Below are 12,922 nucleotides of genomic sequence, written 5' to 3'. Positions count from 1 at the left end.
AATTTTGCGCGATTTTTAACAAAATGTTGAAAAAAATTCACCCGATCCAGGTTCAAACACTGAAGAGCTTAAATTAGAACATCATTGAAAAGATTTTAATATAATAATAAATATTGTTGTAATTTTATAAATCCTTAGCATTTCACTGAAAGCGTAGAAGGCCACACTATATTTGGGTAAGTAATCATTTGTAGAGTGGCTCTATCTTCCTTCAGCATGCATTTATTCTGAATGTCTAAAGAATCTACATGTTATTCTGAAACATAAACACAGAAATACTGGACATTTTGTCATGGTGACAATTTGACAGAATTGCAGTCATGGTCTTGAAATGGATTCTTGGTCTTGGTCTTGACTCGGACTCGATTTGCTCCGGTCTTGGTCTTGAATCGCTCTCACTTTAGGTGGTCTCGAACACAACACTAGTTTGAGCAAATGCCAAACTCTGCCTCCCATTGTTTGAAAAACATTTCAAGCCAAAACTCCAAATAAAGCATGACCCAGGACGAGGCTCCCTAACATGAATCTCACAGAGGGTGGAGATATGAGAGAGCAATCTATCCCTCCAGGCATTGGTCTACAGTACACAGAGTTCTGACAGGTAGGTAGGTACGATGCGGAGGATAAGGTTACCTTGGCGAATCGTCGGCTGTAGTGAGCCATGATCTTGGGGTCAGGACAGTCCAGTTTCTTGATGATCTCAAAGCTCTGGTTGAGCTGGGTGAAGATGTCCACCACCGAGCAGGAGAAAAGAGCATGCTCAGATGTCTGCTGGAACTGGGAGGAGAAGGGGATGAAGACAAAGGTAACTATATAGTTTATAGTGAATAACTGACAAAGATGTAAGGGACAATCAACGAGGGGCTATGCATATTATCGAAAATAAAGAACAATGTGGAAGGTGCGTTCCATGACACCTTCCACAGAGGAAGGACTGGAACTGTCCTTCCTTGCACGGAGTTGCATTATTTTCCAGAGAACGCATAGAGCCCCGAGTTGATTATCCATTTTATAATTCAACACATTTGCCACTAGAAATGTGTTCATTTGTTGGTAGAAACAAGTTCAACATCCACTGAAGTAGTTAAAGTTTACTAGATAGCTACAGTAGTTGCATTGGTAACTAAACAGTTAAAATAGTTTAGCTAACCAAACCATCAATCCTAGCTTGCTATTATGAAAATCGAAATCAACAATGCCGATAACTGTTTTTAATTCCACTTTTGCTTTCAAAAGCAGCTCAAACAAAGCATGTAAGAATGAACTAATAGCCATTGAATTCTACCATGCTGATATACCATGCTCTATAGGGAATTCTAAACTGGGTGGTTCGAGCACTGAATTCTGATTGGCTGACAGCCGTGGTATCAGACCATATACCATGGGTATGACAAAACATTTATTTTTACTGTTCTAATTACGTTGGTAACTAGTTTATAATAGCAATAAGGCACCTCAGGGTTTGTGGTATATGGCTACGGGCTGTTTCCAGGCACTTTGTGTTGCGTTGTGCCTGAGAACAGCCCTGGGTCGTGGTATACAGACAATATACCACATCCCCTTGTGCCTTATTGCTTAAATAACTACTATCAGTTACTCACTCCATCTTTCTTGTCTCTCTCCAGAGCTCCGTGCATGAACTCCATGGAAACGTACTCATTCTCATCCAGCCACTGCAGCACAAACTGTAAGAACCACCTGAAAGAATGAAGTAAGGGGTAAAAAAGGGTGAACCTATTTTTAGACATTTCTGTTAAGTTTAGAAAACTCATGGTTAACTCACGATGGGTAGTCGGGGACAACGCTATTGAAGTTTGGCAGGTCTTTCACATACTCGTTGTACAGCCACTTGACCTTGAAGTGCAGGTTCATGTAGTCAGCACTCTTACACAGCCGGTGTTTCTCATGCTCTGTGGCGACAAACACACCAGTGGGAGTTTGTGTCTCTCTAAGTGTGTGTTTGTGTGTGCGCGCATGTCTGAGTGTGTACAGTCGTGGCCAAAAGTTTTGAGAATAACACAAATATTAAATTCCACGAAGTTTGCTGCTTCAGTGTCGTTAGATTGTTCTTCCCGGCGCCGACAGAGATGGCCGCGTCGCGTTCCTAGGAAACTATGAAGTATTTTGTTTTTATACGTGTTATTTCTTACATTGGTACCCCAGGTAATCTTAGGTTTTATTACATACAGTCGGTAGGAACTACTGGACATAAGAGCAACGTCAACTCACCATCATTACGACCAGGAATAGGACTTTCCCGAAGCGGATCCTCTGTTTTTCCCACCACCCAGGACAATGGATCGGATCCCAGCCGGCGAACCAAAACAACGAAGCCGTAAAAGGGGCAGACGAAGCAGTCTTCTGGTCAGGCTCCGGACACAGGCACATTGCGCACCACTCCCGAGCATACTACTCGCCAATGTCCAGTCTCTTGACAACAAGGTTGATGAAATCTGAGCAAGGATAGCATTCCAGAGAGACATAAAGAACGTTACAGTCTCTTGTTTCACGGAAACATGGCTCACTCGAGACAAGCTTTCGGAGTCGGTACAGCAAGGTGGTTTCTTCACTCATCGAGCCGACAGAAACAAGCATCTTTCTGGTAAGAAGAGGGGCGGCGGGTATGCCTTATGATTAACGAGACTTGGTGTGATCATAACAACATACAGGTCCTCAAGTCCTTCTGTTCACCTGACTTAGAATTCCTCACAATCAAATGTCGACCGCATTATCTAGCAAGAGAATTCTCTTCGATTATAATCACAGCTGCTATATTCCCCCCCAAGCAGACACATCGATGGCCCTGAATGAACTTTATTTGACTCTATGTAAACTGGAAACCACATATCTCGAGGCTGCATTCATTGTAGCTGGGGATTTTAACAAGGCTAATCTGAAAACAAGACTCCCTAAATTCTATCAGCATATCAATTGTGCTACCAGGGCTGGTAAAACCCTGGATCATTGTTATTCTAACTTCCGCGACACACATAAGCCCTCCCCCGCCCTGACCACGCCTCCATTTTGTTGCTTCCTGCCTATAGACAGAGACTAAAACAGGAAGCTCCCACGCTCAGGTCTGTTCAACACTGGGCCGACCAATCTGATTCCACGCTTCAAGATTGCTTCGATCATGTGGATTGGGATATGTTCTGCATTGCTTCAAACAACAACATTGACGAATACGCTGATTCGGTGAGCGAGTTCATTAGCAAGTGCATCGGCAATTTCGTACCCACAGCAATTATTAAAACATTCCCAAAACAGAAACCGTGGATTGATGGCAGCATTCGCGCGAAACTGAAAGTGCGAACCACTGCTTTTAACCAGGGCAAGGTGACCGGAAACATGATTGAATACAAACAGTGTAGCTATTAACCTCAGCAAGGCAATCAAACAAGCTAAGCGTCAGTATAGAGACAAAGTAGAGTCACAATTCAACGGCTCAGACACAAGAGGTATGTGGCAGGGTCTACAGTCAATCACGGATTACAAAAAGAAAACCAGCCCCGTCGCGGACCAGGATGTCTTGTTCTCAGACAGACTAAACAACTTCTTTGCCAGCTTTGAGGACAATACAGTGCCACTGACACAGCCTGCTACCAAATCCTGCGGACTCTCCTTCACTGCAGCCGATGTGAGTAAAACATTTAAATGTGTTAACCCTTGCAAGTCTGCATGCCCAGATGGCATCCCCAGCCGTGTCCTCAGAGCATGCGCAGACCAGCTGGCTGGTGTGTTTACGGACATATTCAATCAACCCTTATCCCAGTCTGCTGTTCCCACATGCTTCAAGAGGGCCACCATTGTTCCTGTTGCCAAGAAAGCCAAGGTAACTGAGCTAAACGACTACCGCCCCGTAGCACTCACTTCCGTCATCATGAAGTGCTTTGAGAGACTAGTCAAGGACCATATCACCTCCACCCTACCTGACATCCTAGACCCACTCCAATTTTCTTACCGCCCCAATAGGTCCACAGACGACGCAATTGCAACCACACTGCCCTAACCCATCTGGACAAGAGGAATACCTATGTGAGAATGCTGTTCATCAACTACAGCTCAGCATTTAACACCATAGTACCCTCCAGACTCGTCATCAAGCTCGAGACCCTGGGTCTCGACCCCGCCCTGTGCAACTGGGTACTGGACTTTCTGACGAGCCGCCCCCAGGTGGTGAGGGTAGGTAACAACATCTCCACCCCGCTGATCCTCAACACTGGGGCCCCACAAGGGTGCGTTCTGAGTCCTCTCCTGTACTCCCTGTTCACCCACGACTGCGTGGCCATGCACGCCTCCAACTCAATCATCAAGTTTGCAGACGACACTAGTGGTAGGCTTGATTACCAACAACGACGAGAAGGCCTACATGGAGGAGGTGAGGGCCCTCGGAGTGTGGTGTCAGAAAAATAACCTCACACTCAATGTCAACAAAACAAAAGGAGATGATCGTGGACTTCAGGAAACAGCCGAGGGAGCACCCCCCCATCCACATCGACAGGACAGTAGTGGAGAAGGTAGAAAGTTAAGTTCCTCGGCGTACACATGACGGACAAACTGAATTGGTCCACCCACACAGACAGCGTGGTGAAGGCGGCGTGGCAGCGCCTCTTCAAACTCAGGAGGCTGAAGAAATTCAGCTGGTCACCAGAAGCACTCACAAACTTTTAGATGCACAATCGAGAGCATCCTGTCGGGCTGTACCACCGTCTGGTACGGCAACTTCTCCGCCCACAACCGTAAAGCTCTCTAGAGGGTAGTGAGGTCTGCACAACGCATCACCGGGGGCAAACTACCTGCCCTCCTAGACACCTACACCACCCGATGTCACAGGAAGGCCATAAAGATCATCAAGGACAACAACCACATGAGCCACTGCCTGTTCCCCCCGCTATCATCCAGAAGGCGAGGTCAGTACAGGTGCATCAAAGAAGGGACCGAGAGACTGAAAAACAGCTTCTATCTCAAGGCCATCAGACTGTTAAACAGCCACCACTAACACTGTGAGCTGATCTGACAGCTGGTGCTTCTAGTGTTTAATTGCTATACTGTAATTACTTCGCCACCATGGCCTATTTATTGCCTTAACTCCGTTATCTTACCTTATTTGCAGTCACTGTATATAGACTTTTTGTTTTCTTTTGTTCTACTGTATTATTGACTATGTTTTGTTTATTCCATGTGTAACTCTGTGTTGTTGTATGTCAAATTGCTATGCTTTATCTTGGCCAGGTCGCAGTTGCAAATGAGAACTTGTTCTCAACTAGCCTACCTGGTTAATTAAAAGGTGAAAAAAAATCTCATATGTATATACTGTACTCGATACCATCTACTGCATCTTGCCTTTGCCGTTCTGTGCCATCACGCATTAATATATCTTTATGTACATATTCTTCATCCCTTTACACTTGTGTGTATAAGGTAGTTGTGAAATTGTTAGGTTACTCGTTGGTTATTACTGCATTGTCGGAACTAGAAGCACAAGCATTTCGCTACACTCGCATTAACATCTGCTAACCATGTGTATGTGACAAATAAAATTTGATTTGATTAGATTTTTTTGTCAGATGTTACTATGGAATACTGAAGTATAATTACAAGCATTTCATAAGTGTCAAGGCTTTTATTGACAATTACATGAAGGTGAAGCAAAGAATCAATATTTGTTGTGTTGACCCTTCTTTTTCAAGACCTCTGCAATCCGCCCTGGCATGCTGTCAATTAATTTCTGGGCCACATTGTTGTTGTCCCTGACTGATGGCAGCCCATTCTTACATAATCAATGCTTGGAGTTTAAGAATGTGTGGGTTTTTATTTGTCCACCCACCCTCTTGAGGATTGACCACAAGTTCTCAATGGGATTAAGGTCTGGGGAGTTTCCTGGCGATGGACCCAAAATATCGATGTTTTGTTCCCCGAGCCACTTCGTTATCACTTTTGCCTTATGGCAAGGTGCTCCATTGTGCTGGAAAAGGCATTGTTTGTCAGCAAACTGTTCCTGGATGGATGGGAGAAGTTGCTCTCAGAGGATGTGTTGGTACCATTCTTTAGTCATGACTGTGTTCTTAGGCAAAATTGTGAGTGAGCCCACTCCCTTGGCTGAGAAGCAACCCCACACATGAATGGTCTCAGGATTCTTTACTGTTGGCATGACACAGGACTGATGGTAGCGCTCACCTGGTCTTCTCCAGACAAGCTTTTTTCCGGATGCCCCAAACAATTGGAAAGGGGATTCATCAGAGAAAATTACTTGACCCCAGTCCTCAGCAGTCCAATCCCTGTACCTTTTGCAGAATATCAGTCTGTCCCTGATGTTTTTCCTGGAGAGAAGAGGCTTCTTTGCTGCCCTTCGTGACACCAGGCCATCCTCCAAAAGTATTCACCTCACTGTGCGTGCAGATGCACTCACACCTGCCTGCTGCCATTCCTGAGCAAGCTCTGTACTGGTGGTGCCCCGATCCCGCAGCTGAATCAACTTTAGGAGACGGTCCTGGCGCTTGCTAGACTTTCTTGGGTGCTCTGAAGCCTTCACAACAATTGAACCGCGCTCTCCTTGAAGTTCTTGATGATCCGATAAATGGTTGATTTAGGTGCAATCTTACTGGCAGCAATATCCTTGCCTGTGAATCCCTTTTTGTGCAAAGCAATGAGGACGGCACGTGTTTCCTTGCAGGTAACCATGCTTGTCAGAGGAAGAACAATGATTCCAAGCACCACCCTCCTTTTGAAGCTTCCAGTCTGTTATTTGAACTCATTCAGCATTACAGAGTGATCTCCAGCCTTGTCCTCGTCAACACTCACACCTGTGTTAACGAGAGAATCACTGACATGTCAGCTGGTCCTTTTGTGGCAGGGCTGAAATGCAGTGGAAATGTTTTTTGGGGGATTCAGTTCATTTGCATGGTAAAGATGGACTTTGCAATTAATTGCAATTCAATTGATCACTCTTCATAACATTCTGGAGTACATGTAAATTGCCATCATACAACCTGAGGCAGAAGAATTTGTGAAAATTAATATTTGTGTCATTCTCAAAACTTTTGGCCACGACTGTACAAGTGTGCATAAATATGCACCCATGTACAGTGCCATCAGAAAGTATTCACACTCCTTGAGTTTTTCAAAATGTTGTGTTATACCCTCAAGTTTAAATGGATGAAATTGAGATTTAGTTTCACTGGCCTACACACAATATCCCATAATGTCAATGGGGAATTATGCTAATTACACATTTTTACAAATGAATGGCTGACATGTCTTGAGTCAAAAGTACTCAACCCCTTTGTTATGGCAAGCATAAATAAGTTCAGGAGAAAAATGTGCTTAACAAATCACACAAAAAGTTGCATGGACTCACTGTGTGCAATAATAGTGTTTAACATGATTTTTGAATGACTACCCCATCTCTGCACCCCACACATACAATTAACTGTATGAAATTCACTGCTCAACTGAGGAACCAAACACAGATTCAACCACAAAGACCAGGGAAGTTTTCCAATGCCTTGCAAAGGGCACCTATTGGTAGATGGGTAAAAAAAAAAGCAGACACTGAATATCCCTTTGAGCATGGTGATGTTATTAATTACACTTTAGATGGTGTATCAATACACCCAGTCACTACAAAGATACAGGTATCCTTCCTAACTCAGCTGCTGGAGAAGGAAAAAAAAATCACTCAGGGATTTCACCATGAGGCCAATGGTGACTTTAAAACAGTAACAGAGTTTAATGGCTGTGATAGGAGAAAACTGAGGATGGATCAACAACATTGTAGTTACTCCACAACGCTAACCTAAACAACATAGTGAAAAGGATGCATCATGTTTGCAATCAGGCACCAAAGTAAAACTGCAAAACAATTGGCAAAGACATTTACTTTATGTATACAAATACAACGTGTTATGTTTGGAGCAAATCCAATACAACACATTACAGAGTACAACTTCATACTTTCAAGCATGGTGGTGGCTGCATCATGTAATGGGTATGCTTGTTATCTGCAAGGACTAGGGAGTTTTCTTTTATAAGAAGAAACAGAATAGAGCTAAGCACATTCAAAATCTTAGAGGAAATCCTCTTCTTCGCAACAGACACTGGGAGACAAATTCTCATTTCAGCGGGACAATAACCTAAAACACAAGGTCTAATATACACAGGAGCTGCTTACCAAGACGACCATTAATGTTCCTGAGTGGTCTAGTTACAGTTTTCACTTAACATTAATCGACTTGAAAATCAATGAGAAGACCTGAAAATGGCTGTCTAGCAATGATCAACAACCAACTTAACAGAGCTTGAAGAATTTTTTAAAGAATAATGTGCAGTTATTGTACAGTCCAGGTGAGCAAAGCTCTTAGAGCCTTACCCAGAAAGACACAGCTGTAATCGCTGAGAGATCTGTCATTGGGAGAGTGTGAACATTTTCATGTGGACAGGGGGAAGTGGAGATACTACTTAGAGATATACAGTCCACCTGTGGGGAGAGGAGTTATAGAGAGGTCCTGGAAGACATAAGCAGCTTTCACACCCAGCACATATCGCTCTCTCGCTCTGCACCGCATGGGGCTCTACTGTATCACACATCCCCAGAACTCCTCCATCCTCCCCTGGGATACAGCTCTCTTTATTCCTCATGCCCTCATTCCTCTCTCCATACTCGGCTTCAGTGTAGCTTGCTCCCTATTCTTCTCCAAGCATTAAAAATTATTCTCTAACCTCAGCAATGAAATGAGAGAACAGACAGAATATGTAAAACATAGTCAGGAACTCTGACCACAGTGAAAGAAGTGGAGGAGATTCAGCAACACTGAGGACAATTTCATTATTTAAAAATGTGTCTTTATCACTAAAAGTAGAACCTATGTAGGTTTTTAAAATTTGTTTTATTGAATTGTCCTCCAAGTGTGGCTGGATTTTATCTCTTCAGTTTGCTCCTCAATTCATGCACCTTGGTTGGAAAGCGAGGTAGTGGCAGTGATCCCTCCTTTTACCACAGTGAAAGAAACAAACAATGGCCTTCCCTAGATAATTAACTCGCCATCTCCATTGGAAATGGCAGTTTTCCCTGGAAACACAGATCTAACTGTCGGGGATTGTGGGGTTCTGGGAGGAGAACAGGACTAGGGGAGTGATGGGGGGGGTTGATGCTCTTACCAGCATAAAACATCTGCCTAAAGACAGTGGAATTCAGATGTGAATAGAATACAGAGAAATGAGCAAGGACGAAGGAAGGGAATGAAAGTGAAGAACAAGGCAACACAAATAGAAAGAAATATAGCAAGATAGAAATGAAAGATGAGATGAGCCATACAGAACTGATGAATACAAATGGCTTGCCAGACTATGAATAAAGCCAATAGAATTAACGATCAATGGAAATAGTGTTTTTTTCTGTAATAGGGAATTATTTATCAATGGGTCAGAGACATGGGAGGAATTTGTCTATACGGTGAGCCTGAAATAGGATACTCGATATTTGGCCATTGGCCCAGTTGTACTGCAAGGACTTCTAATTGGTCACCACAGGCTAGGGCTGGGTTATAAAACTAGATCCTGTCCCTTTGTTCTGGGGAGATAATCACAGGAAAGAACCACAGGAGAGAGTCTCAGGAAAGCTTCACTGAGGACAGGGGAGAATGATCATCTACTTCCAAGCATAATTTGTCCTATTTGAATAAACCTATTTTACGCACCTGATTTGCTTTGGAGTCGGTGTGGTAGAAGTCAAATTATATTCAACACTAAAATACATGATTACTAATGGCTAAGAGAAAACTGTCACCTACTGTAGCATAGCATAATAAGAGGGTCTACTCTATCGTCTCACTTGTCAGTCTTACCCTGAAGCCACTGGAAATGATCAACATTATCCATTACTGAAAGACAGACAAAGGAGAAAAAACAGACAAGGCTGAGACAGAGAAAGAGCCACAGACAGCGAGTGGAGCCGGCAGAGACTGGGGAGATGTATTTTCCTTTTACTGTTGCTTAGGGTCTACAGTACAATCCACAGGTATCCTCTTGGGCTCATTCTTTCACCATATAGCTACAACATATGCAAACACACCCAGAAAAGGGGCCCAAGTAGGGCCAACAAAGTCTAGGATATAGTAGCAGTGGTTTAGGACCTTGACCCCAAAATGACCCAGATAGGGGACATGTCTGCATGGCTCCTGAGAGGGAATCTGTGGAGACTCACCCTCCATGGCATACTTCATGTCCTGGGAGAACAGCATCCACATGACCTCAGCACACACCTTCCCCACATTCAGCTCCTGAGGGAACCTGGAGGAGAAATGGCACAGAGCAGCATTAGATACTGGAAATAGAACATTAAAACAGAAATCATTAGTACATTAGTTAGGTAATAGTAATTTATTACTAACTGGCTGAGGACGGGTGTGTAGGAGTTCCTGTCCTCCTCTACGATGGAGACGATGAGGGTGATCAGTTTGGGCCAGAAGTCCAGGTTCTTGATGCTGGGGCCCTGCTCCTCCAGGGGAAGATCCTCTTTGTGCTGGACAAGAACACAACCACACAGTCAAACTAACACAGCTTGTTCTGGGCCAGAACACAACCATAACCACACTCCAAGTCAGACAAAACACTGCATGAAACGCAACACTGCTGGATTAAAGTAATATCCCTCGTCATATGAATAACCTGCATTTAGTCCATTTGTGTAATGGTGTTATTTGCCCCCTAGTGAAGATTTCTGGTACTTAGAAAGACTACGCAAACAGGAAGTAGAGAATTTGTTCTGCACTCATAGAAGCAGCTACAAACAACGCTACGGTGCAGATCTTTCAATGTAGTTATTTCTTGTCACGCTTCAGCCTTGGAAAATATTTGCTTGTAAGTTCGATTCAAGCATTTAGCTAATGATGATAATCTTGTTATTGATAGAGTTGCTTACATATCAATGTTGGTTGCATTTACTCAGAAATTGCAATGCCTTTAATGTATGTTGTTAGCTGTATTACTTTGCTCGTGCGTCATGCAAACGAATTGTAAAATATACAATACTGTAGTTTTGTTACTGTTTCTATTGTAATATGCTTTGTTATTCTACATAGATGGTTGTACATTATTAGAGTAATGAAAGGAGCCAATTACCATATGCGTAACAATTAGCTATATGATTTGGCATCATGCCAGATGCACGGTACCTTAGCGCCTGCTTTGTATTTATGCAACTTCAAATGTTTAATGTACAGCTACAGTATGTCGGTGTGAATTGAATACTAAAGTATATTCTTTTCTGTATTTTGCAGTTTCACAACATCAACGTTTTCAATATATTCATTCAAGAAAAGTCACGCCTTGGGAGTTTTATTGAAGACTTAGTTGTTAGCTATATGTCTAGTTTTGCATGGGAACGCAACTCAAGGACAGAATAGGCCTAGACAGCTGCCCTGGGGAATTCCTGATTCTCCCTGGATTATGTTGGAGAGATTTCCATTTTATTTATTTTATTTTTATTTCACCTTTATTTAACCAGGAAGGCAAGTTGAGAACAAGTTCTCATTTACAATTGCGAACTGGCATTAAAGAACACCCTCTGTGTTCTGTTAGACGGGTAACTCTTTATCCACAATATAGCAGGGGGGGTAAAGCCATAACACATGTTTTTCCATCAGCAGACTATGATTGATAATGTCAAAAGCCACTGAAGTCCAACAAAACAGCATCTTTTATCATACATACACCTCAACCGTAAGGCTCTCCAGAGGGTAGTGAGGTCTGCACAACGCATCACCGGGGCAAACTACCTGCCCTCCAGGACACCTACACCACCCGATGCTACAGGAAGGCCATAAAGATCATCAAGGACATCAACCACCCGAGCCACTGCCTGTTCACCCCGCTGTCATCCAGAAGGCGAGGTCAGTACAGGTGCATCAAAGCTGGGACCGAGAGACTGAAAAACAGCTTCTATCTCAAGGCCATCAGACTGTTAAACAGCCACCACTAACATTGAGTGGCTACTGCCAACACACTGTCAATGACACTGACTCTACTCCAGCCACTTTAATCATGGGAATTGATGGGAAATTATGTAAATATATCACTAGCCACTTTAAACAATGCTACCTTATATAATGTTACTTACCCTACATTGTTCATCTCATATGCATACGTTGATACTGTACTCTATATCATCGACTGCATCCTTATGTAATACATGTATCACTAGCCTCTTTAACTATGCCACTTGGTTTACATACTTATCTCATATGTATATACTGTACTCGATATCATCTACTGTATCTTGCCTATGCTGCTCTGTACCATCACTCATTCATATATCCTTATGTACATATTCTTTATCCCCTTACACTGTGTATAAGACAGTAGTTTTTTTGGAATTGTTAGTTAGATTACTTGCTCGTTATTACTGCATTGTCGGAACTAGAAGCACAAGCATTTCGCTACACTCGCATTAACATCTGCTAACCATGTGTATGTGACAAATAAAATGTGATTTGATTTGATTTGATTTTGATTTACATTTCTCTCAGCCAATCATAAGTAATTTGTGTAAGTGCTGTGCTTGTTGAATGTCTTTCAATTCCTCAACAATCCACAGGGATTTAACAGTGTTTACAGTCACTTTCTTAATGGGTGCATGCTTATTAGTAACTGGAATAAGCAATTTTGTAAATGTGTCAAGTGCAGCATCTGGCTGCTCCTCATTACACACCACAGACCAACAAATATCACAATATAGGAATCACTACAAAACTTATTGTATGACCCCTTATACACTATTTTCGGCCCAGGATTTGATATTTTTGTTTTCCTAGATATGGCTACTATTGTGATCACTACATCCGATGGATTTGGATACTGCTTTAAACAATTCCTGGGCCGTTTGTAACTACCCTGGTAGGTTGATTTATAACCTGGACCAGATTGC

At 42.8% G+C, this 12,922-nt stretch overlaps 1 protein-coding gene across 2 annotated transcripts in view; it reads right to left on the bottom strand.

Annotated features, from left to right (window-relative positions):
* The window catches only part of LOC112231066 (protein unc-13 homolog B), a 122,520-nt gene that overhangs the window by 21,866 nt on the left and 87,732 nt on the right, over positions 1-12,922 (bottom strand). For both annotated transcript variants that reach the window (XM_024397595.2, XM_024397596.2), the window contains 5 exons: positions 10,389-10,519; positions 10,202-10,287; positions 1,784-1,910; positions 1,602-1,698; positions 634-777 (listed from right to left, as the gene is read on the bottom strand). In XM_024397595.2, the coding sequence (XP_024253363.2) occupies positions 634-777; positions 1,602-1,698; positions 1,784-1,910; positions 10,202-10,287; positions 10,389-10,519 (585 nt within the window). The remainder of the gene's footprint in view (positions 1-633; positions 778-1,601; positions 1,699-1,783; positions 1,911-10,201; positions 10,288-10,388; positions 10,520-12,922) is intronic.

This window comes from Oncorhynchus tshawytscha, linkage group LG33 (assembly GCF_018296145.1).
Source record: "Oncorhynchus tshawytscha isolate Ot180627B linkage group LG33, Otsh_v2.0, whole genome shotgun sequence".
Classification (NCBI taxonomy): Eukaryota; Metazoa; Chordata; class Actinopteri; order Salmoniformes; family Salmonidae; genus Oncorhynchus; species Oncorhynchus tshawytscha.
Note: the sequence above shows the minus strand (reverse complement) of the source record. Positions and strands in the feature narration are given on the sequence as shown.